At 31.0% G+C, this 26,936-nt stretch overlaps 1 protein-coding gene and 2 long non-coding RNA genes across 7 annotated transcripts; all 3 read left to right on the top strand.

The window, feature by feature from the left end:
* Positions 1-5,006: 5,006 nt before the first annotated feature.
* LOC131617192 (uncharacterized) lies at positions 5,007-8,062 on the top strand. Its single transcript, XR_009288476.1, has 3 exons — positions 5,007-5,531; positions 6,921-7,700; positions 7,783-8,062. It is a non-coding gene; the product is annotated as an uncharacterized LOC131617192 (long non-coding RNA).
* A 4,456-nt stretch (positions 8,063-12,518) lies between these two features.
* Positions 12,519-16,172, top strand: LOC131617191 (uncharacterized). 3 transcript variants are annotated; one of them, XR_009288474.1, is made up of 11 exons: positions 12,519-12,852; positions 12,994-13,124; positions 13,221-13,267; positions 13,365-13,433; positions 13,589-13,890; positions 13,968-14,391; positions 14,546-14,718; positions 14,870-15,021; positions 15,123-15,610; positions 15,708-15,777; positions 15,925-16,172. It is a non-coding gene; the product is annotated as an uncharacterized LOC131617191 (long non-coding RNA). The 3 variants fall into 3 exon arrangements; XR_009288475.1 differs by having other exon boundaries at positions 14,546-14,634; positions 14,870-15,610; XR_009288473.1 differs by having other exon boundaries at positions 14,870-15,610.
* Positions 16,173-17,616: 1,444 nt separating this feature from the next.
* On the top strand, positions 17,617-22,155 carry LOC131620532 (uncharacterized WD repeat-containing protein C17D11.16-like). Of its 3 annotated transcripts, none has more exons than XM_058891648.1 (13): positions 17,617-17,755; positions 17,892-18,005; positions 18,372-18,503; positions 18,591-18,708; positions 19,228-19,289; positions 20,612-20,791; positions 20,893-20,967; positions 21,085-21,168; positions 21,240-21,362; positions 21,450-21,479; positions 21,634-21,696; positions 21,796-21,873; positions 21,953-22,155. In XM_058891648.1, the coding sequence occupies exons 3-13, from the start codon at positions 18,396-18,398 to the stop codon at positions 21,974-21,976; spliced, it is 945 nt and encodes a 314-aa protein (XP_058747631.1). In that variant the 5' UTR covers positions 17,617-17,755; positions 17,892-18,005; positions 18,372-18,395; the 3' UTR covers positions 21,977-22,155. The 3 variants fall into 3 exon arrangements, with proteins under 3 accessions (XP_058747631.1, XP_058747629.1, XP_058747630.1); XM_058891646.1 differs by having other exon boundaries at positions 17,892-18,063; XM_058891647.1 differs by lacking the exon at positions 17,892-18,005.
* The last annotated feature ends 4,781 nt before the right edge of the window (positions 22,156-26,936 follow it).

Genomic DNA, 26,936 nt, shown 5'->3' with positions numbered 1-26,936 from the left:
ACCAAATTAACTGAAAGCTGATCTTGTGCTTTACTAAAATTTGGGTCGTTGGCAAACTGAGTAGGCTCGTTGGCAATATAGCTTATTTTATACATCAGCCATTTAAAGTCATAGAATTTGTAAAAATGTTTTGATCTAATAAGAAACATAGATGGTAATATGGATTGGGAAAATAATTATAATTTCTTGATTAAATAAGCTGGAAAATATAAAGAGCATGATGAATTAGTTATAAAGAAGAGGAATTACTTAAACCAAAATAAGCATTAATTATAATATTATACAACCATTGCTGCCCTTGAAAAGTAGTGATGTTTTAGGTGGAGAGTAAAATTCTAATAACTGTTGACTTAGGCAGATTACAAAAGATAGTTTTCACTTGATATTAATGGAAAGCATGCTAATTCTCCAGTTTGATATGCTTTTTCATCTTTGTGGAAGACCGTTGTACTTCAGACGTCTGAGATAAAGGAGTAATGTCATGTGATTCATGTGGAGCAATCCGTTTGGCAGCTGAAGTTGGTGTAACAGGGTCCGGCAATGCATCAGACGTAATATCGGTTTCCTGATAAGAAGAACAACTGAACCATTAACATATAGCAGGAGTAGAAGTCATTGGTATAATACAAAGATATCAGCGATATAGCAGGTGTGGAAGTCACTGGTATTAGGTAGACAATACGAAATTGGAAATGGGTATTACCGGAAAGATGTCCCAATCATCCAAATGCGAAGCCTCAACAACACTCTCATTGTTCTTAGCCAATATAAAAGAAAAACAGTGATTTATTAAAGGAAAGAAGGATAAACCATAAAGAGAAATGGGAATAATAAAAATAAGTGGTTGAACATACCTGTGTTAGATTAGGAGTTAGCATGTTCTGGGAATTAGGCTAATAAAAAAGGTAGAAACGTTAATGCCTGAATTTAAAATGTATATATATGACTATATGTATAATAATGTAGTCCAGAAAAAAACACGTACCAATTCCTGTCCAAATGAACGCGGTATATCCTTTTTTACAATGTCATCTTCAAATATAGACATAACAGACGCATTTTCCCAATCAGGTTGCCATTTGACCTTGAAAACCATGGTCATTCCAACTAAAGCATCAAGCGCTACTGGAAACTCAAGAGGGTCGGTAATACCAGCCTTTTATAAGAATGAAAGGTGTGAGTCAATGGGTTCACAGATAATCGAAGACCATGATGTTAAAGCTCAAGATAAAGTAGCAGGATGAGACCTCAAGTAAATTAGTGCGCATCTGAGCAGCAGTGACCTTCAAAAGTTAAAAAGCTTCACGGTCCCATATTACAAATGATGCTTTTGTTCCAGCATTAAAAACTTCAATTAAAATTTTATATCTGTAATACATTGAGGTGGTGAGGATGCAATTGTGTTGTGCACATAAAAATGTCATGGAATAGGTTGATATGTTACCTATAAATGGCTGTTTCTGTTTTGTGGCGAAGACCACATTCATAGGGTGGTTCATTCCCTTTAGCAACCCTAGGACACTGATGACATGCTTGGTAATACCATCCACCTTGAGCAGCCTTGAGTTTGGTTATTGTCGCAACGGTAACACATTAAGCTAACTGACAATGAAACAATAGCCTTCTTTCATTAGGGTAGAGAAATATTATTTGTAAAAGGAATAATATTGAGATGAAAAGAAGTTAATACCTCCTTGAGTTTTACAATTTCAACCAAAGGAAGTACTGTTGCTTTATACATTAGTTTATCATAAAGAGTGTGTTGAGAAGAAGTTGAGTATTGAGACAGAGCCTGGGACTGCAGGCTCAAAGCCTGACTTGAAGATTCAGCCTCACTGATTTTTGGTAGGCTATAAATAAAATAAAAACAAATGAACAACACAGTAGAATTGAAGTCAATCATAGAGGATAATTGGTGGAAAAACAGATACCTTTCAATAAATTCTTTAATCTGAGGAAAGTCATCATTGAGAATCAACTTTGTAACGTTGAAGGTGTTAGAAACACATAATGGATACTTTCCTAAAAACGAGAAGGCAGATGACAGTTATTATTATTATTGTATGGCAAACCTTTAAATAAACAATAAGTTCAATATGTTATGCATCTATATTAATCAGATACCTTCTTCCTTGACTTTTGCATATTGCAAAACAATAATGAGGGGAGTTGTGTCCTTTCTATTTTTACTGAATTCATGGAACTGCACTGCATATCCTTCCCACAAAGTGAAATTCAAAACGTTGTCCCTAAAGAAAATTCAATAACAGAAGAATCTTAGTATGACAAATAACAACAAAAACTGTAAAAAAAGAGTTGCATAATTAAAGACATACGACAAATCCTTCAACAATAAATTGATCTGTTGTTTCTTGCCCCCCTGTTGTAGTTGGGTGTAGCCAATTTCTGTGACCATTCCAATGACATCTGAGAAAAAAGAAACAAAACATAATAGAATAGAGAAAAATGTTGTGCACATAAAATAAGGCTCAGTTAATATTTTCATACCTATTAGAACATCCTTTTTCCAATTCCCAGACATAATATCAGTGAAAGAAGTGAATTTAAGTGGCTTTGCAGGAATTTGATGTTTATTCTTGTCGGTAACAGATGTACCACCAGTAAATGTCAACATAAATTTGTGATCTGAAGGCTTGAAAAGCATATCATTAAGAGAGACTTGGAAGTTTGAGATTGTATAAGTGTTGCCAACGGTTAAAAGTGAATCATAAGCCTACTTAAAAGGATGTGGAACGTTGACATGGATGTCACAACCCTGTATAATAGACGAAAAAGCAGAGTTTCAGAGAGGAAAGGGAATATGGAAAAGGGAACAACATATGAACAAACTATTAATAGAGGAAACATGTTGGTTGTAAAAGTTTAAAAGATCAACCACATTAACCAAGTTTATAGTATCTAATCAGTGGTGGTAAAATCAGGTTTCCATTAAAACAGAAGTTAGTTTTAAGAAAAGGTAAAACAACCACTACATTTGTATTTTAAACCAGATTTCCATGAAGAACAAAAAGCAAATTTCACACAAAATGCAGGAAAAAAGTAAAAGGATAAAGAAAAGAAGAAAATTTGACAACCAGGTTGAAGCGCGTAGATCTTCATGTTTTGTTAAGTTTTATTGAAAGCAAAGTTTCATTAAACCGTCAGTTTCATTAAGCCAAAGCTTTAGATTTAGAAAACCATTAAGAACAAAAAAAATGAAGGATTCATGACAAAAACGCCAAACAGAAGTAGTAAAAAAAAAGCAGATAGAAGAGCTTACATCTTTATCAACGACAACCAACTCAAAATGTTCATTGTTCTTATTGAGAACGGTCCATTTGTGATGGATAAGAACAACAACTTTCCAAAGCTCCTTCGTATCGTTAATGTTCTTCACCAACTCAAAGGGTCTAGCCATTTAGAATCCGGAAAACCAAAAAACAGGGTTGTATAGTGAAGAAAATGTAGATGTGAAAACTGAAGAAAGAGTTTGGTGGTAGTTAGGGTTCTTCCGGAAACAAAATGTATTTGTGAAAAGTGAAGAAAGAGAAGAGGAAAGAAAGAAAGAGAAGAGGTAAGTGACATTACAACCTGCAAACAGTGTAGTCATTGGGAACAATATGAGTGAGGACCTGTTATCCAGACTCACCTTTTCTTCATTATCCGGTTCAAATGCAACCAATATCTAAAAAGAATAATATTTTAATACAGCTGCAGACAAGGATTAATGAAACAGACCGTTAAAATGGAACTAAAATGGGCTAATGGACTGACAAATCGTTACTTTGGACCACAAATACCCCCATAAGTGAGATTTGTCACCCAATTAAGCTAGGGTTATGTTGTCTTAGCCATAGCATAATCCTTTCTTATATTATAGATAATAATAATAATAATAATCTATCATATAAGAAAATTAGGTGTTGTTTAAAACCCCTAATTGCCCTTAATATTCAATAATCCTCCACGTGGTATTCTTTATCATTAAGTAGCTTGATTTCCTTTGTTTTAAAATTATTAATTTTGTTTTTTAATAAATAAATTCTCATTAAAACTAATTAAAACTAAGTAAAACCAACTCTCTCTTCTTTTATGCAACACGGTTACTAGACCAAAACCGTATAACACCCATTATTCCACTACTGTTTCATTCTTCAAATAACTTTTCTTCATGTTTCTCCATCTCTTCTCTCTCTCACTCACCAATCCTCTTTCTCTTCTTCTCCATTCTTCTCACTCTTGTCCTTCTTTCTGTTTCTATTCTTTCTTTTATCTATTTCTTTTCTCTATTTCAGAAGATTCACTCGATTGCTAACTTCACTCTCTATTTGTTTTTTAGGTTTTTCATGTTTGATCTCTGAGTTTCTAACTTCTTTCGTCATCAACAACAACAAAGGATTTGAAGTTAAAATAGATAGATATGATTATATGACAAAACTCAAGAATCAGGAAAGTTAGGGTTTTTTATTTTGTTGGTGTTGATAGTGAAAATAAGATAATTTGTGGTTAGAGTTTGATGATTTTGAGTTATGATATATAATTTTATGGGTATTATGATGTATTTGTTGATTTTTTAATGTTATTCCTTTATATTTGATATGTCTACAGACAAAAAATTTGAAGCATTTCTACTTAGATTGGGAGACAAAATCACCTAAGGCTTTTCCGGCAATTTTAACGGTGGTATGCGGTTTCGCGGTGATAAATCTACTTCATGATATTTCACCAACAAATTAGTCACATTTATAAATTGTTATCAGGTTTATTGCGATTGTAGAAACTTAGTCGAAATTGAAAAACATTTGGTTATTTTGGTTTTATTATGAGATAGCAAATGATTTGTTCTTTTGAAAAATATACTTAATTTTGTTTTTCTTACTGTGAAATTATATTTTAGAGAAATTTTCAATTTTTTTTGTTATGGGTGAGTTTATTGTTGGATTTGGGATTATTTTTCTTCTTGTATGCAAGTTTTTTATTTTGATTTTTCTCCTGATATGTCTTAAACAGAAGATCAATTCAACATAGAGGTGAAAAAAAATTTTAAAACAAAATCCCTTCTGGTGGACACAGCAGAGGCACTTTAATGTAACTTTATGTTGAATTGTCTGGTATGTTGAATTTTGGGCTGAATTGTTGAACTGTCTACTACCCGACTCATGAAATGATGCAAGCTTGACTTAGATTTACTGCTTCATCTTTCGTATGATCAAAACAAATGTTGAAAATTTTATATCTTAGTGTTAAGTCGAACAATCTTTTGTTCATTTTGTACAGGCTAAGGCAATCTTAGGCCAGAAGTTGAAGAAGGAATATGCCAAGTCTTAGATCATATGTGGTTAGATTATGAGATCTATTTTGGCTCCGGAATTGAAGAAGCATCATCTTCTTCATAGTCGTCTTCATCATCACCTTCCTCCACGTCATCAAAGAAGGGTGAACAATCGGTTTTTGAAAAGAAACTCGATAAAGTTTTAAATACCGGATCGAGTCAGATATCTCACTAGCCTATGGAGACGGATTCATAGCAGGTAACCAGACAGTGCTTAAGAATGGACTTAGAATAACCCTTTACCGTATTCGAATCACCGAAAGTTTTCCGTAACGAAATGGTGATATATATATTATTTTTCTTACCTTTACATCAACCATAATATTTGAGCATTATCACATAAACCTAATCCATAATATGATTCCTTTCTTTTTATTCATTCTTTTCTTCTAATTAATTTATTTTTATTAAGATAATTCATGTATGTACCTGGCAGGATGAATAGTTGGTATTGAAACAGAATGAAGTTGGTCACTATCTGAAAGTGATTTGCAATTGTTGTGAATCCAAGTAGGGGTGAGAATAGGCTAGGCTAGGCTAGGCTTTATAAGGCCTGGGCCTGGCCTATGATAAACTTACAAGGCCTGAGCCTGGCCTATGGCCTACTATAGGCTCATTTTTTCAGCCTGGCCTGGCCTTTTTAAAAGCCTGGCCTGAAAGCCTATTTAAAAGCCTCTTTCTTATTAATGTTTTCAATTAATTCATATTACTTAAGAAGCCTTATAGGTCGCATATATATGAACATTTAAACCGACCTATTTAGCATTTTTTTTATAATATATATGCATATATAGACCAATCTATTTAACACTTTTTCTAATATATATGCATATATATGCCAACCTATTTAGACTAATTTTAATATATATGAAAATATAGGCCGGCCTACAAGGCTTTATAGGCTTTTTTAATAGCCTAGGTCTGACCTATTTTATTAAATAGGCTTTTAAAAAAGCCCAAGCCTAGCCTTTTTATCAAATAGGCCTGGCCTGGCCTGGCCTTAAGTAGGCTAGGCTATAGGCCCCTGTAGGCCGGCCTGGCCTATTCCCACCCCTAAATCCAAGGATATACTGGTTCCTTTTTAAAAAAAAATCTAAGAAATATACTCTATATGAAACATGCGTTCAGCAGTTGATATGGAAGAAGACAAGCTAGATGTTAAACCCGATGTGCATTCGTCGCCGTCGTCGTCCTGATAGCCATAAAATATAACAAGTTCTCAGTTCTCATGTTTTGTTAGTGATAAGCTCATTAATGTTTGAATTGTGTTACATATTTTCTTTCTCTATGATAAATGTCAGGTTCTACCGTAATAATACATGTGTTCTATGATATACTGCTTATTTGTCTATTATTTGTCTATGTCATGTGGAATGAACATTAGTTCACCTAAAAAAAGTAATTTGAGACATTCACTGGCACTTTCCTCGGAGTATATTCTTTTTTTTATATTTGGGTTTACGACACTTTTCACTGGTGATGTAGTGTTCACTAGGCTTGTGCAAACTGAGCTGACTTTGTAGTTTATAGTTGTATGGTGATTTAAGTGTTTCTAGCTTAAGCTCACCTGGTATTCATTAGTATGCAGACCTAAGATGACAGTTCTTGGTTCTCGAGAGCACCTTTGCATTCATGAAAAAGTGAAATTACTTTGTGGAAAAACACAAACAAATGCTTGTCGATCTTTCTGTCGAAGGCGTGCAAAGTAGAAGCATCAATGTAACCATTTCCAAAATGTTCCTGGAAAGTTTTTAAAACTTTTTTTCTTTGCATCTAATATAAGTACTTATCAGTTATAAATTACTTGTGAAAATGTTTAGTCAAATTATTGCAACAACTGAAGAGAGAAGCTGAGGAGTTTGTTTCTAACAACTGAGTTTTTGCCAGGTATATATGGAATTATGGACTAATGGTGATTGTGTCAAGTTAAAGTATTTTGGATATTGTTTAATGTTAATTACGGAAACTAAGACTGACATTGAAAAGGGAGCTACTACAAATTGAAAGCTTACATTATTAAAAACGGCACATGAGTTGAGTTATTTTGATAATCTGTCACATGCCTATACTTGGATGGCTCTGTCACATGACTAATGACAAGGGTTGTTGATATTAAATTTGTTTTTGGTGATTTGTATAAATTGGAAAGGTTGTTGATTTGTATAAATTAGTTGAGTTGAGTTATACCCCATATTTTTCATTTTACTTTCTTGGAGTAAAGATTTGTATTTGGTTCTTTCTTGTCTTTTTTTTCCTGTCAGATTCACTAAATGCTTCTCTTTGTTCACCTGGGTTTAGAAGAAATTATGTTATCACATATTGGACATCATGATAACCCCGTTTTCCCTCCAGAGTACTATATGGAAAGGTGTGGTTTGAATTTGAGGTTAAACTTTACCTTTTGCAGTCCAACTAAGTTGTTAATAAAAGTGTATATGCATTACATGCAGGTGGAGCCAACTTGGAGATCATGAACAAGCCATTCGTGTGTTGTAGATGCTGATAGAAATGCAGTAACTTATGTTCGCTTATTGTAAATGTATAATCTTTAATTGAAACAAAGTAGTCGATAAGGGATACAAGTTTTCTATAAATCTGGTATCAATTATAGTGAAAAAAATTGTGTGAACCAACCTTGGAATCATCTTTGAAAAACTTATGTTGGATGCAATTTCTTAATTTGGATTGTTATCTGCTTCACACATGAATGGAATTATAATCATGACATGATTTTTGTTGGCATTTAGTTCATGGTAGAAGTAAGCAAATCATTTTCTTTGCCAATAACCAAACCTACACCTGGTCAGTTTGACACTAATAAGTGATAACTTGTATTTGGCTCCCAGTAATTCCAAACCTTTAATGCTACTGCATTTTAATACAAGTTTCTACTCTTATGATTAAATGAGCACAACTTTATTTTTGTTAAGACTTAATGTTTTAAAATCCTTAGCAATCTTAACCTTCTAAAGTAAGTATGAAATTGTAGAAATTTCCATTTACAAAACTGTTTGGAAGCTTCTCCTACACATATAAGAAATATCTCTCCTAAAAATACTCTACCTCTTAATTATTTTCCAACTTTTCTTATATATCTCATAAAAATAACATTTACAATTGCTTTTAATCTATATAATTATATGGAAATAACATTATACTGGAAAAAAAACTACGAATTCAATTATGAATTATGTCCTGAGTCAATAAAATTTTAGTAAATTTTATTTGCTCATGAAAAAAATTAAAATAAATATATTTAAAATAATGTATGAATTTAAACATGGAAAAATGTGTTGTTTTTTTATGGCTTAAATATACTTTTGGTCCCTGTAAGTTAGCGAGTTTTTTATTTTCGTCCTTGTAAGTTATTTTTTTTGTTTGAATCCCTATATTTCACTTCCGTGTTCGTTTTAGTCCCTAAAATCAAAATCTGCAGGAAATTTCGCAGGAAAATCCGTAGGAAACCTGCAGATTTTCCTACTGATTTTGACTTTAGGGACTAAACTTCAAGCAAAAAGTAAGATATAGAGACTCAAACCAAAAAAATTTTTTACAGGGACGAAAATCAAAAACTCGCTAACTTACAGGGACCAAAAGTGCATTTAAGCCTTTTTTTTATTATTTATGTTATTAAGATTTTAATTTAAAAATTATTTTTAATTTAATGTATAATATTGTTTAAGAAAATATATAGAAAAATGAACTATATATTATATCATATATTATATTATTGATATAATCATTTTACTAATATAGGTTGTTAATTTAAATAAGAGAAATATATATTTCTTATAAATTAATTTTAAATATTTTAAAATTAATGAATGAATATTAATGTTCTTTTTTTAAAAATGAGAACAAATTATTTATTTACCCAAAGCTTTTTATAATTTGGACATACTGTTATTAAAGTCTTTGCCCTTATTATCAAGAAAATGTTTTATACTCTTGAATATTCTAATTTTAATTTAAGATATAATATTTTTTTTAAAATTAATATACATAAAAATACAAAAATGTTTGTCATTTATCACTAATTTTAATTTTTAGAATTCAAAATATTAGTATCGAGTTTCTTATCTGACCCTAACATTAAGGTATGAGAATTGGACACATCTCAAATAAACACACGTAAAAAATTACCATTAATGAGTAGGATAAAAATCCGTAAAAATGAACATGGATAATTACCCACTAAAACAACAAGTATAGGCGTGGGTACATATATATATATATATATATATATATATATATATATATATATATATATATATATATATATATATATATATATATATATATATATATATATATATATATATATATATATATATATATAGGAGGGATATATTTACTCCAAGAGTAAGTGTTGAACACTTACTCCAAATCTTAACCATTGATTATCATTAATCTAACTGCTTTAATTAACTTTTTATATAGAAAAATATTTCCAAAAATAATTAAATTAAATGATCAATTAAAACTGTTAGATTAAATGTATTACTGTTAAATTCATACGCATTTTAATACAAGTGTTTGAGTAACACTTTAATTTTTTTTAAGAACTATAATTGATCATGAAAAATTAAAATCACATGAAAAATTATAATTGATCATGAATTTTTATTAAGAATGCGGGTAAATGGATATGGGTATGGGCACGATACCCATAGGGCACGAGAAATGACTCAAACGTTGGTGCTCGCGTGGATATGGACTCGAGTACGGGCATTTTTCAAAATGCGGGTATGGAAATGAGTACTATAGTACCCTACCAATTGCTATCCCTACTAGCATTTGTCATTTGTTATATAATTATATTTCTTTTGTTAAAAAAATATTTAAATATTTTTAATATATATTTAGTATAACGAGATATAAATCACAATTAATATTATTAATAAATTAGATATGACATTAGGTACAACTATCTATCAACAATATAAATGTGTTTTATTTTTATTTTTTATGTAGTTAATAAATATAATTTTTGTACTGATTCATAATAGTTAATAATAATGAGAACATCAAGATGCTGAACAACATTTTTGTAAATAATGCAAAACAAAAATTATATGTTCATTTAAAAATTTTATATATACAAAAAATATAGACACTATTTTACTAACTTTTTTTAAAAAACAATAAATTTTATTAGTTAAATAAATTTGATTTTTTTATTACATTTTAAAAACAAATGCGTGTACCGTACCAGTACCCGTGCGAACGCACGGGTATCCCGCTAGTAATAATAATAATAATAATAAGGGTTAATAGACATTTGTCCCCCTGCCATATAGGCGAGATTCGGTTTACCCCCTATTAATTTTAATTTTTTTTTTGGTAATTTTCTTTTAAGTTTGGTAATTTTTATTTTTTCGCTTTGTTTTTTTTTCCTATGTCAAGAATGGAAAATTTTTAAAATTTTGTGAAAAATAGGTATCGATCCCATCACCATTTGGTTGAAAGTAATAGGCCTTACCACTAGGCCATTTGTTTCCCTTGTTTAACTAGTTGCATCAAAATTGATATATTACATAACTACTGTATTAATAACTAAGTCATTCGTTTATGTTTATAACTAAATATTTTAATATACTGTATTAATAATAAATGTTTAATAAAAATTGAATGTTAAAAAAAACTGAATGCTAACAATAACATTTTTTAATAAAAACTAAATGTTAAGTATTCGTTTATGTTAAAAACGTTAAATACTATATTTATATAATAAAAAACTTTAATTCTTTTATATTTTTTAAACATTATTTATTTACAAAGTTTATGCTAACATTATTTATTTATTTACAAATAAAAAACGTTAATTCGGTTTATGTTAACATTATTTATTTATTTAAAAAAACATTATTTATTTACAATATATTATTCAGTTTATGCTAATATTATTCAGTTTAATAAAAAACGTTAATTCGTTTATACTAACATTATTTATTTATTTACAATATAAAAAACTGAATGTTTCTCATGTAGTATTATAAATATATTATTTAATTTATTATTATAAATATATTACTTTATTATAATTATTCTAAATTATTTTCAGTTTATTTATAACTTTTGGTTTTAATATATTAAACGTAAAAGTATTATATCTAAATATTTTAGTTTATTATATTTACGTTTAATTAATAAACTGAAATTATATTTCAATCATTTTCAATTTATTATTATTTTATTATTTTCAGTACTTAAATACTAAATATTAAAATATGATTTGCTAAATAACGTTTAAATATAATATATTTAAAAATTATATTTATTTATATAAAGAATACTTTCAGTTTAATATATGGTTGAATAATACTTATGGAAAATTAATTATGAAATAAAATATTTCTTTGTATGATATACATATTGATGCAGTTAGTTTACAGAAAACTTAAATAGCTCAGTTGGCAAAGGTGATGTTGAATGTTGTGAGGGGTAGGTCTTGGGTTCAAACATTACATGAGACAAATTATTTTTAAGAATAATTATATATTTTGAATGTTGGTAATGTAATAATAATAAATAAATAAAATTAAAATAAATAAATAATAAAATTTTGAATGTTGGTAATGTAATAATAATAAATAAATAAAATTAAAATAAATAAATAATAAAGGGTTATTACGTGGAATTAAAAACAATTTAAAATAAAAAAAATTAAATTCCACGTCAGCATATTAGCATTCCACGTCATATTTAAATAATTAAAAAAACAATGCCACATCATCAATTTTGTTGACCAAATTCAGCAAGGGGGCAAAACAGGGGAATCTACAAATGGCAGGGATGAAATCTGTGTTTTTTTTTTACAGGGTTGTTTTTGAGAATTGCCCCATATGGCAGGGGGCAAAATAGGGTTTAACCCTAATAATAATCATAGATAATAATATTTTTAAAGGAGTTCTTTGGCAAGTGAGACATGTGGCACTCTCTGGTGCTTTGTTACACTTTTTCAAATTTTCTAAACATTCTATTAATGGAAAGTTATTCTCAATTCAATTAATATTATTATTTTTTATTCAATTAATTATTTTATTAAATGAATAAATGCATTTGTCATAATGAGTGAGAAGCTGAAACATCATTTTTTCTTTCAAGGGTTACACGATAAATATGAATATTTGGGGAAGAGCAAATAAATTGATAAGAAAGTGAAACGCTCGAGGTATCGTATCTCAATACAAATTCAAAACTCAAAACGCTTTCACTCCAACTTCAATTTCATCATGTTCGGAAACAACACATGCAGCGGAGACGCTCCATTTTCTCTCTCAGTCGTGTTCTCTGTCGTCTCAACCTCGCGTCCATTACAAACCCGACGGCCGAAGAACTCATACGAGTTCTCTTCTCCGACGAACTCTCGGTCTCAATATCTTCTTCTCCTCTTTTCGATTTCTAATTCGTTGTTTGTTGGTTTGATGATGATGGTGATACGGAATCGGTGATTTGTGTTGTTGTATTGTGTGTTTCTGTCCAAGCTTGATTCGGTGAAAGTGCAATGATGATGATGGGTAATGTTTGTTTTAGGGTTAGATTTGTGTATTTGTTCATCTCCATGGTTGTTTTCATAAATCTAATTAGTTTATTGTTATGTTTGAGGGTTTATTTCTGATTTTTATTCTTTTGTTACTTATGGTTAATGTTTGTTTCAGGTTTAGATCTGTGTATTTGTTCATCTCCACGACTGTTTTTATAAATCAAATTATTTCATCCCTTTTCTCTGCTATATATTGAATCAAATTAAGGCTACATCATATAGGATTTCATCTCAGTAGCCAGAAAGGTTTGTGAATGGTAAAATTAAATTATGTGGTTTTTGACATTTGATAAAGGGTTTGGGTTTGTGGTTGATTTGATGATTTGGAGGTTTGTTTTTCAGGATTTAGACTTGATCGGGTTTTACCGCTGACTTTTGAATCTAACAGGGTATGGCCGAGTTTTTCTTATCTAAATATGATCATTTGAAATTTGAATTCGGTTTATTGTTTTCTCTTTTAATTCTTATGATTGCTGATATTTGCAGAGGATGAAGTGAAAGAAAGAGCAAAAAGAGATGCAGCTGCTAGCAAATGAAGGGAATACTCATGGAAAGGTGATTGGAACCGGCACTGTGTTTGAATTTTTGAATTTGTGCATACAAATATATGGTGATATCGGTTTTTAAATGCACTAAATTGAATTAGATGTATGTACATACCTTTGTTTTTCTCTAATTTGGCTTGAACTGGATTTTGTGTGTGTGTGTAGGATTGTGTATGAAGTGATGGCTTCTTATTGTATTGGAAGAGAATTTTAATTGTGACATGGATAAGCAGTGACTTGGTTCTGAAATTGCATATGTGCTATTACTGTTTTGGGTTGTATAATTATGCAGTATCGAAGATACACTATTGAGGAAATAGAAGAAGCGACAAAATACTTTTCCAACTCACTGAAGTTGGTGAAGTATGTTATGGACCAGTCTATAGGGCTGAATTAGTTCTCACTGCATTTGCAATAAAAGTGTTGCAACCCTGTGCAGCTCAAGGATGGTTGCAATTTCAACCAAGGTATGCAAATTATTGAATTAAATTAAATATTATTTAAATGAATCAATTAATTATTATTTGACATTTGATTCATGTAGATTGAAGTTGTGATAAGCATAAGGCATCTAAACATGGTTCTTCTATTTGAAGCGTGTCCGGGGTTCGGTTGCTTACCGTATGAGCACATGAGTAATGGAATGTTGACGTGCTATCTAGATTTAGACATTAGCATATAGGGCAATATAAATTCTTTTTCAGGGTTTTCATGTGTTCCATATAAATATTTGAAACACTATATTTCTAGGTGGATGCAGAAAGTGTGTACTGAACTTTTATGTTTGTTGCATTTTAATAATGATTAAAGCTGAGAAAATAATTTAGCAGCAAAGTTGAGTCAACAATTGCAGCAATGCGAGGGCTTTCGGCTACTACAGCTAGCAATCAACCACAACTTACTACTTTGTTTTAACTGGCTGCTCATGAAGCTAAAAAATCAAGTACTCAGGGTTGCATTTAACAGTGGTGAGTGTTGGCTGCCATCGGTGGTTTTTTAAATCACTTCATGTATCTTGATTTATGTAAATCTATTCTCGCGTGCTTGGTTTGAAGTTTTTCAAATTTATTTTTTAATGACATACTCATGGATCATAATATGTTGTTTGCTATTCCTTTCTAGATTTTATTCTACTGCAGATCGATAGGGTGCCCACAACATCAGTGGCCCGTGAACCAGAGGCTTTTCACTATGGATATCATGTACTATAGGTAATGTTGTAGATATTGGAAACACATTGGGCTAGATGCATTGGATTTATCAAAGCCATTGAACTGCCACTTTTGCCGCCGCTGGTAAAGTAAAATCAACCAGAACCACCAATAACATGTTGCAATAATTTTTTATTCGAAAAAGCTTAAGATATAGTTGTTTACCAATATACTTATTGAACGTGTGGTATGCGGTAGAGTATCAGTACTCAAGTGGTCTTTTTGTAAAATGCAGAAAAAGTCAGTTGAACGGAAAGTAGTGCTTGGAAACAATTGGACCTGGTTGTTGCAACTGGTGGTGATGGAACTCTTCCGCTGGCCCGCCATTTAATGGATGGCAAAATTCCTGTCCTTTGATTGAACTCAGATCCTACTTGGATTGATGAGGTTTATCATATACATGTAGTATTTGTTTAAATATTGATATATTGGCTTCTGAATTTAGACATTTTGTTTGAATTAATGAATTTATATCTTATTTGTAATAGGTGGAAAAATTAAGTGGTGAGTTTTGATGCTTCTAGAAGTACCGGTCATCTTTCTGCTGCAACTATTGAAAACTTCGAACCAATATTCTTTCAGTTTTGATTCCATGGAGTAGCTAAAACTATTTATGTTTTATGATGCTCTAGTTCTTTCGTTTATGTACAACTTAATGAATTAATATCTTTACTATTATAGATTATATTCTTTGGAATAAGATTATGAAATTTTATATTTGCATCATTCTTTTTTGCCATTGATTTGTGCCATTGATTTGTGCTTTGGTTTGGGGATTAATAGTAGTTACCTTTTTTTGTTGTTTAATGTGGAGACACCACCTCTCATTTTATTAATTTCAGAGACACTGCCCTTGAAAGTGTCAAGCAGCTGATAATGAGTTTAGAAATAAAGCTTGACTCACTTACTACTTAGCACCATAAAGAGAAAGAGAAATAGAGACTATGCCTTTAAAATGTAGAAGAAACATGGAGAAGTAATACACACTGATAGCGGGTTAAAAGTTGTTTAAGATTTCAATTTCTTTGATATGAATTTAACATTAAAATGCTAACTTAGATTGAACTTTGCAGTCAGATACAAGACAATGAAGATATGCAAAAGAATTTGCAAGATCTTAAACAGAGATGTAGAATATTGAAGGTAATGTGTTAATTTGTAAACTTGTGCTTGGACTTGATTTATGCTTCTGTTAGTGTTTTTGCCCATCTTTTTTATTTGGTCGCTAAGTAATTCATCATATGTTGTTTTGATGACTTTTTTTATCAACATTGATATATTATTTCGTAGACATTGATTGAAGAAGAACCATAAAAATATCATACTCACTTCATCAATATATCAAGAAAGGGATAGAAGCTGACGGAAATCACAGAATTGAGGAACCTTACAAGAAGGTTCATGCTGCTATTCGTGCAGAATGAAAAAGTATGGGAAGCAGCCACAAAGGAACACAAGAGATATATGATTTTGATGTTTGTTACTAATCTATTGATGATATGAAAATTCATTTGAATTAGTGGCAGCATATGTGCCATGTTTTCGTGATTATTATATAATAAATATATTTATTTTATTTTGTTTACTTGCTTATTTTATTTCGTTTAGGTACCGAAGAAGTTCACTTATGAAATTTTTATTAGAAAAAGGCGGTAGGTTGGCAGCCATGACTAGAAGTAATGGCAAAACAGTTTTGCATTTTACTGCCAGAAGTTATGAGTTGTTGTGACTTCTATACTATCAGCTTTTTTAATTCTATCAATTTTTTTATAAAAAGACTTTTGACAGTTGTAACATCAATTTATGCATAATTTATAGGTCTGATGATATTGTCCATCAATTCATTACATAGGTCTACTATATTATCTTTTATACGTATTGAATGAAATTTATTTATTTATTTTCTTCTTAAAATATAAGTTACTAAGATTATTTGAAATGAATTTGGTTTAAATTCTGTATTTGTTAATATATTATATGTTTAATACCATTATTAAATGATTTAAGTATTAAAAATATTAGAGTTATAGTAAAAATATTGGAGTTATAAATAGTATGATTTTCTTTTTAATATTTCACAAAAGCTAAATTTAGAAGTAAAAAATAATAAAGTTGGATCATTTGGTTTATAGAAAGAAATCATTAAATAGAGTTGGATTATTTAGTTTCTATAAAAAAATTATTAAATGAAAGAATTCCAAGTAGAATTGATTCTATAATTTTATATATATTTTTTAATTCTATATTTTTATTTATTTCTTATTGATTTGATTTAGTTTTGTTAATAAATTGTAATTATTAAAAAAATAAACATAATAGATGTGTATTTGGTCTTTTGTTTTCTTTTAAAAAAAATAACCAAACATTTTTGAAATTATATCAAATTGTTTTTTTAGTTATAACAATCAAATATTTAATTTAACACGTTTGAATTATGTCTTGCTATTTTTCTTTCGTCTTTTAATTTAACACGTCTGAATTATGTCTTGCTATTTTTCTTTTGTCTTTTAACTCATGTAAATACTAATTTTTTATAGCATTAATATTTTTATGATAATTAATCATTAATATAATTTTAAAAATATTTGCTTACTATAAATTTTATATTAGTTCCATAAATTTTAAATAAATAATAAATTTCAATTTTAAGTATTTTTTAAATATTCTAAAACATTTAACCCGTGCCTCGCACGGGTCTAAATACTAGTAATAATAAAAAGTAAAACATTCATCAGCACTCAGAACTCAGCAGTAACGTGTAATGCTAGTTGCTAGACTATTTGATACTTCCTCCGTCCCAAATATAAGAAAAAAATTTAAAATCACGCTTTTTTAAAAAAATAAAAATAATTTGGATTTTATTTTATTTAAAATTAAAAGACGATTTTTCCTATCATATTTTAAAAAATAAGACCGAGAGAATACCTTTAGAGAATTATGGGCTTTTTGGTATTGGACCTAAAAATTCCACCCAACTTTTTAATAGGAGAGTTTTATAAAATAAATGAAAAAAGATTAGAGTTTTGTAGGTATAAGAAGGATCGTTATCTAATTGCGTTGTTTCGTTCTTCTTCTTCACGGTGAGGCTTACGCTTTGTCCAAAATCACTGATTTAACAAAGGTACTTTCGTTCCTCCTCTCCATTCTTTCAAGAGCTTCTACTTTTGATTCCAAAATTATAGGATTTTTTAGATTTTTCGAATTTCACTGTTTCAACCTTAGATCTTGATTTCTTTTTTTTGGTATTAACCGACCAGTATCGCGGGGGAAAGAGCTCCACGTGACTAATCCGGACCCGGGCTTGTACCTACGTGACTAATCCGGACTCGGAGGCGACGACACCGTGACCCCAGGGCGTTTTTGACTCCCGGGTACTAGCCGGTTCCGTCCCTTTTTGTAGAAAGCTCATTTGCCAGCCAACCCTTTGAGGTTTAGATTTTGATTTCTACACCACCTTAAACCATTAAAACAACACGGATTCACTTTATTTTGTTATCATATTCATCCTTTTTGATAAATAAAGCTTACGATTATTAAATCCTGAGATTCTAATTTCTCAAGAGTATTTCTTGTTAATTTTGCTGGTTTAAATCTATTTAATGAAGGTTTTTCCGTTATTTAACTCATTAAATATTGGTTAATTGCTTAATTAGTGTTTAATGCAATTGGTTAATTGCTTAATTAGTGTTTAATGCAAGTAGTTTAGGGTTTTGACCCGCGGTATTTACTTTCTGCAGGATTGTTTTTTAGGTCTAGGTAAGATGCCGCCGTCAGTTACATGGATGAAAAGAGGAGATCTTGTTACTTACAAAAAAGTAACAACGATTGCTAGATCCCGAAGTGTAAATGATGAACACGGTGTTCTTGAGGTAACAAAACTAAAACTGTTTATTGTGATTGTGAAGTAGCTTAGCATCTTCGACTAAATTATATGATTTATTTGTATCCCTTTGCAGGTTTGGTCAATTGACCAAAACGAAGTTGAACTTCACCATGATATAAAAATACCATCGTCCCCACTCTGCACGGCTTGGTTTGGTCTCATCTCCAATGGATATGAAGATGAAGAAACAGGTCAGCCAAATTAATGGCCAGTTTGTTTCAGCTCTAAAAAAATGGATTTTTTCTTTGTATTTTTGAAAATATATTTTCTAAAACAGTTTTTAAAAATATTATTAGTTTTTTCTAAAATGAAACACTTAATTTGACATCCTATAATAAAAACTTACATAATTGAAGACCAAAACTTAGTGAAAATCATAATTTTATAAAAGTTGTATTTCAAAAATGATTTTTATTAAAATCTATTTGAAATAGCTTCAAAATTAAGTGATTTTTTGAAATTTTGATATTCAATTTTTTTCTTCCATAAATAGATGAAATATCTAAAATTATATTTTAAGAATAACCATTCAAACAAAATTTACATTTGAAGCTTTTACAAAAAGTTTCTTTATAAAAAAAATTTTCATAAAATTTGGTAACAATATAAAAATCATTTTTATAAAAGCCAAAACAAACTGTCCCTAAATATATAACCCGAATCTTAATATGATTTCATATATTGATGATTTTGAGTTGTTACGATTGCAGGTAACTTATTAGCGGTTGGAACCAAGGATACTTCTATTATTCAAATTTGGGACCTTGACAATGTAAGTAAATAAGTGTATTACTAGTATCATGTTTCCCTTTCAGTCGGGCAATCTTACGGGTGATGTTTTCTAACTCTATGCTTGCAGCCTAATTAAAAAATTTTACCTTTAATTATTTAGATTGAATTATAAATTTTGTAAAAAATTGAAATCAACCTTAATTAATTTTAATTTTAATTCTTTTATTTTTTTTATAACTAATAATTAAAAATTGTATACAGAAAATAACTTTAAATAAATTTGTTTTTTTTAATTTTCTGCCATTAATTTTAATCTCATATTTTTTTATAAACTTTATTTATATATTTTAATTTTTTTTATGATATATCATATAATTTTATAATTTTAGGTAAATTGAAACTAAAAGTTAATATTTAGAGATTGAAAACATATTTATAGTCTAGGAGAATTTGAGAATAACAAGAAATTTTTTTATTTTGGTTTTTGTAATAAGATAAATTTTATAAATTGTAGAGATTAATTAATATTGATAACTAGTTGCTATTAAATTGAAAGATGCAACATGAAATTTAATAAAAAATAGAGATTAAATTTAAAACATAAAATTTAAAGGAATTGAATTTTGTTTTTTTAATAAATTAAATATAATATTTGATATATTTTGATAAAATTCAAAAATGTAATTATCAAATACTAAAATTAAATTCAAACCTCTATTAAATAATAAATATAATTTTAAATATAAATCTATAGCAATTCTTTGAATTATAAGATCAATGGTTGTTATTATTAAAATTAAGGAATTATAAATTAATAATTAATAATTTTATCACAAAAATAGATTCAAAATATTCGACATGAAATTTTATATAAAAATTGAGATTAAAATTAATAGCAAAAATTTAAAAAAAAAATCAAAGTTTATATTTTTAAAAGAAACTAAAAGTAAAAAGTTAAATTTTGAAATATTAAAAATACATTTTACAAATATAAGACCAAAATATAAATATAAATTAAGCAAATATATTCTCTCTATATAATTATTCTTGGAGTAAATATATCGCTCCTCATTAATAATTATTCAAAGAAATAATAGAATTATAGTTAAAATTAATTTAGACTTACTTCAATGTATTTTTTAGAATTTATTATTCAATTGCATTAATTAATTTAATGGTTATTATTATGCCTCAAACATTTAGTAGATCCATTCTCACTATATATTTAGCAATTAAAATGTCATTTTATTTCCCTAACTTTGAACCACTAGACCCTCCAAATTGATGTGGACGGCCTTTACTACTAGTATCACTGTCTTCAACTTTTTGTCCTATAATATAATAACTTCTCTTTGTTCTCAGATTAATGCAGTAGAGCCCCGCTATATCCTGGGTGATACTAATGGACACACTGACTCGGTACTTGCCCTTGCAATCAGAAAACCTTTTGCTCTTGCAAGTGCTAGTGCTGACAAACTTATAAAGATCTGGGACTTGATCACAGGAACTTGTAAAATTACCCTGGAACATCACTCAGACAAGGCAAGATTTTAACTAGATGTGTCTTTTTATATTAGTTTTGTCATTAGTATTACTATTCTAACTAATAGAATCAATGATACATTTCTTTATTCATCTCACAGGTTCAAGCATTTGCTTGGAGTGATCACATAGTACCTTTATTTATTAGTGGTTCCTGCGATCGAATTGTTGTTGAGGTAATGATCCAATAACCTTCTTTTCTCTGCCACAGGTTACGTTTTACTCATATTTGTATATGAAAATATTTCAACATTGAGTATATTATTGTCTTTTAATGCTATTACACTTTGCAGAAGGATGTGAGGAGTCCAACACACACCCAGATTTTAGTCACAGATAGTGTAGAGAGCTTGATTTGTCATCCACTCTTTCATGTGGTGCGTTATGGTTATTTCTTAGCTTTAAATTCTTAAATTACTTTTTATTCCTCTCATTTTTGTTCTACTAGGTGGGCCTTAAAAATGGTATGGTGGAGGGTTATGATATTCGCAACCTGTCTTCCTCACTTTTTACCCTTCCTGCACATGATGGATCTGTTACATCAGTATGCTACAATCCACAACACACCAATGTATGTATGACTAATATTATGATGAGAATAAATACAGTATTTAATATCTACTTTAGTTTAACTCTGCTATGATTTGACTTCATGTAGATTCTTGCTACTGCATCCTTGGATGGAACGGTAATACTCATCAGTTTTGATATTGCTGTTGTTTGTAATTTACTCCCCCTGCTCTCTTTTATAAATAAAATTTATTTTTTTAGATTCATTGAATAAATGATATATTTGGATTATATATAGATTTTTATTTGGTGGTAGATAATATTTGTTACAGGTGAAGCTTTGGGATTTGTCCAACAACCAACTAGCTTGTGTAGCATCTAAAAATCCCGGAGTAGTAAGTTTCTTTTTCTCACTCATGGAAAAGTATTATACAAATCATGATATCTCATTGTTACATTACATTAACACAATTTTTTTCCAATGGTGTTTGTAGGGTGGTATATATTCTATTTCTTTCTCGAAGGATAATCCCTCTATTATGGCTATAGGTGGGGAATCAGGAATATTGCAGGTAATTGCAAACTATCCCACTCAACAAATTTTTACTTGTCTCCATAGAATTGACCGCTTTAACTAATGTTTTTTTATAGATATGGGACACATCTTTTGAATAAACAAGAAGTTACAATAATCTCCTAAGAAGAATTTCCTAGCCTCATCTTTTTAGTATTTGTTTTATGTTATCTGTTTTTATTCATTATATTTATAGCTTATATCTCAAAGTTATGACCAATTTGTGAATTTGTGTATTTGTTTTTAATTTATGGATTTGGTAATAAATCTAAGTTATTTAGATCCAGTATATTTTAATAAGTTAGTTTTATTTATTCTGCAATAGTAATAATATGGAATGATTTTATCTTTATCCAAGAAGTATTTCTACAAAAAAAAAAAAATACTCTCTCCCTAACTAGTTTGACTTTTTTATACATTTGATACATACGATAAGTTTGTTAAGTTTGTTGCGGATGAAGTATAAAAGAGTGGTGTTTTTATTTAAGAATTTGATTAAGAATTCAATGGGCATCCCCTCTATTTCATCAAAGAAAGAGAGGATTCATGTGAGAGGGGAAGTGATAAAAATGGGTACTCTCTCCCTAACAAGTTTGACTTTTTTATACATTTGATACATACGATAAGTTTGTTGTGGATAAAGTATAAAAGAGTGGTGTTTCTATTTAAGAATTTGATTGAAACATTTTGATTATTAAGAATTCAATGGTCATCCCCTCTCTTTCATCAAAGAAAGAGATGATTCATATGAGAGGGGAAGTGATAAAAATGGACCTGGATCATCGGTAGCTTGCCTTATTTTAAACCTTTGGATAACATTCACTGCATATAAAGTTTCTGAAATATTATTTTGCGCTATATATCAACCATTGATTTGGAGTAAGATAATGAGTTGAAAATAATAGAGTAGGAGACAATCCATTTGCGAGAGAAACTGTCCAGTTAAATTTTTATTTAGTAGAGATTAAGTGAGAAAGAGAGAAAAGTGGGCGTGTTCATTTGAACTTGAGTGAGTGGGCATTTGCTAATTGTTATTGGATATTAGTGGGTTGAGGAGTGCTATGCGAGTGGTAGTGAGTGTTGTTAGCATTTTTGGGTGGGTTATCTAAGACTATAATTTTACTTCATAGGTTAATGCTTATTTAAAAAACTAAAAATAAATTACACATTGGTCAAGCGTAATTTATAAATTATCGTACTACACGAATAGTTATCTTAAAATATATTTTACATTGATACAATTGTAAGAGTAGATAGACATAGAGAATTAGTATTTCGTCCCTTATAAAATTCAACTTATAGAGTTACTATAAGAGATATAAGAGAAATGATAAGTTGACACTCATTTTTAAATCAACACCGTAAAATTATACTTACCATGCATAAATAGTATTTTTTATAACAAATTATCATGCCTTGATTTCTGTGCTAGAATGTTTTCCTTTACGGTGTAGGAAAAGTTGTGTAAATATAGCATAGATGTTACTATAATTGTAACTAATGTATATATTTTGAATAAATAATCTACATTTTCAACAAATTATAGTGAAGACACGATTTTTAAAAGATCGACACTCATTTTGAAATATTTTTAAGAAATATTGAAATTCTAGAACATTACTAAAAAAGAGGTGAGCAAACGGAAAAAAAAATGATAAAAGTAACAAAATGGATATAATATGATGTGATACACTCAAATTCCATCGTATTTTAGTTTAGGACAAAAATATGTTGACTGGATTTCCCTTCATATTTTTTTTTTTATAGGCAATGATACATGATTTCATTCAAAAACTGAGTACAAGGGGTACTCGCCCGTATACAAAAATCATTACATTAGCATCGACTCCAACGGGTTTTGACACCACAAATAATAATTCGAAAGGCCCTTAACATTAACCCCTATTATATGCCATTGCCAAGAGGAAAGACGACTTTGTTCAAACACCTCCACCGCCACTGCTGCTTCGTTCTTAAAAATAACCGCATTCCGCTTGCACCAAATTGACCACGCATAAACCAACCACAGTAACAACCTCTTCTTAATCGGAATGTTGCCTCTAACAGAATTTGAGCAAGCTAACAATTGAGCAGAAATGGAAGTTTCTTGGAAAAAATCAATGTCAGCCCAAACACATACCTGATTCCATACCTCTGCGGCAAACGGACAAAGAATAAGAAGATGCAGGATTGATTCTCCAACACAGCTGCAGAAGACACACACATTCGCCTCACTACCCGATAAAATCCCCCTTTTTAGAAGTTGCTCCCTTGTAGCTATTCTATCCTTAATGCACCTCCACCCAAAAACCTGGATCTTCGACGGCACCTGAGTTTTCCAAATCTGATTTACGGCTAGCAGTTCCACCGAATTTAACGACTGTTGAGGTGCATTACGGCTGATCAAAGAATAGCCCCCAGAGACGGAAAACAACATTTCCCCTTGAGGGAACCAAACAAATTCGTCCTGCACATCTGAAATAAGAACAACAAATCTTAGAATATTCTCAAGCTCCTCGAATTGCTCCAACATTTCGCCACTGAGATTATCCCCCAAACCATCATAGTCCCACACCCAAACTAAATTTACAAAACCTCCCATGTTACCAACAGTAGCATCCTTATTCGCTGCCAGTTGAAAAAGCGACGAGAACAAAACATTCAACGGTTCCCCACCAATCCATCTTGTTCTCCAAAAGAGTGCTTTAGCACCATTGCCAATCCTGCAAAAAAATAGAGGCCAAAAACCAGTTCGACTCATTTCCCGCCACCGAACCCACAATCATAACATCTCTCCACCATAGTGAAGCTAATTTGGTGTTATGCATACTTCCTCCTTTGTAGACGCATGACTCCAAAGCACCATATCTATGAGTTAGCAGCTTTCTCCAGAGAATATCATCTTCGACAAGGAATCTCCATTTCCATTTGCATAACAATGCCTCATTTGCCGTCTGCAAGCACCGAACCCCTAGCCCACCATCTTTCTTACTTTTGCAAACATCCTCCTACCCAACCCAAGCAACACCCGGTTTCTCCATGCCACCACACCACAGGAATTCTCTTTGGATACGAATCAGCTCCCTCAATACACCTTTAGGAATTTTAAAAAAGGACAGGTAGGAAATAGGAATAGAATTCAGCACGGAATTAATCAGGGACACCCTACCTCCTACCGATAGAAACTTGCTCTTCCACAAACACAACCTCGATCTCATTCTATTAATCACCGAAGTCCAAACCGCTTTTGTGCGATGTTTCGCACCCACCGGAAGACCTAGGAAATTGAACGGAATACTGCCCCTAGCGCAGCATAGAAAAGACGAAGCTGCCTGCATAAAGTTCTCATCCAACACTAGCTCGAAACCCCTCAGAACAGCTTTAATACTTCTAAGATTACGCCACGAACCATCACCTAAGACCACCGTATCATCTGCGAATTGGAGGAGATGAAAACTTGTATCTTCATTAACTTGAAAACCTTTGAACAGACCCAAAAAAACAGCCCTATCCAACATCTTTGCTAGTCCTTCCGCCACCAACGTAAAAAGGAAAGGAGATAAAGGGTCTCCTTGCCTAAGGCCCTTATACATTGGGAACTCCGCCGTTGGACTTCCGTTTACAAGCACAGAGAGAGAGAGAGTTATTACAAATGCTCGCTTTAATCCATTTTAACCAAACCTCACCAAAACCGATCCTACGCATGACATAAAACAGAAACTCCCACGATACATTGTCATAAGCTTTTGCAAAATCCACTTTTAGAATGAAGCACTCCTGACCATTTCTTGTTGCAAGGTCGATAATCTCGTTCAACACCAAAACCCCATCATTAATCTGTCTCCCCGGGACGAAGGCCGTCTGAGACCGGGAAATCAGTTTTCCAATGCACTTTTTTAACCTGTTTGCCAACAATTTCGCCAGAATTTTGTACAGACTAGACACCAAGCTTATAGGCCTGAACTCATGCAGCCACTGGGGATTATCACACTTCGGAATAAGAGCAATAAAAGTGGCTGAAAGCGCCTTTGGGAGGTTAGCCCTACAATGGAATTCAGTAACAAAGTCAAAGACATCCTTCTCGATGATATCCCAACACTTCCTCAAAAACTTGAAATTGAAGCCGTCTGGTCCTGGGCACTTGTCCCCATCACACTCCCACACCACACCCTTAACCTCTTCCAAGGAGAAAGGATCTTCCAATTGTCGAGACTCCTCATAGGATAAAGTCGGGAACTCTAACCCATCCAAACGAGGACGAGAGAAACCAGAAGGAAGGAATTTTTCTGCAAAGAAGGATCTCACATCCTCTTTAACCCCTTTAACCTCCTCAAACCTCCCTTCATTTGTATTGATTCCCACCAGATTATTCCTCCTTCTTCTGATCTTCAAAGAATTATGAAAAAATTTTGTGTTAGAATCTCCTTCCTTGATCCATCTCACCCTTGACTTTTGTCTGAGAATGCTTTCCCTTCGATATAAATTATTCCAGAAATCCACAGTGGCATTAGCTCTTTCTGAAGCAACCCCTGGCACCTGAGCATCCCCTGCATCAATCACCAAATCATCGCACTCATTAATCACTGCAACTGCTTTATCAATTTTAATGTCCACCCATCCAAATACCTCCTTATTCCACCTTCTCAAACTTTCCTTAAGGACTCTAAACTTTTCCTTAATAACAAAAGCACGAGATCCCGATACATTCATGTTACCCCACTCAGCAGCCACAAATCTCACCAACTTAGGATGATCTAACCAGCAATTGAGGGTGCGGAACGGTTTAGGGCCCCAGTTGGTTTTGTTACATATCAACCAAACAGGGCTATGATCAGAAATGTCCTTCACACCAATATCCTGATACTCAGCAGAAAGAAGAGTTACCAAACCTTCAGACAACAAAAATCTATCTATCCTGCTCAATTACTTTGTTCCACCACGGCTCCACGAGAATTTTCTGATGCCTGTAGGTAAATCTTCCAACACCATCAATTCAATGAAGTCATTGAACTCTGACGCCTCTTGGGATCTAAATGACAAGAGTTGATGGGTACATCGACT

This window comes from Vicia villosa, linkage group LG7, assembly GCF_029867415.1.
Source record: "Vicia villosa cultivar HV-30 ecotype Madison, WI linkage group LG7, Vvil1.0, whole genome shotgun sequence".
Classification (NCBI taxonomy): domain Eukaryota; kingdom Viridiplantae; phylum Streptophyta; class Magnoliopsida; order Fabales; family Fabaceae; genus Vicia; species Vicia villosa.
This window is presented reverse-complemented; position numbering and strand designations above follow the sequence as displayed.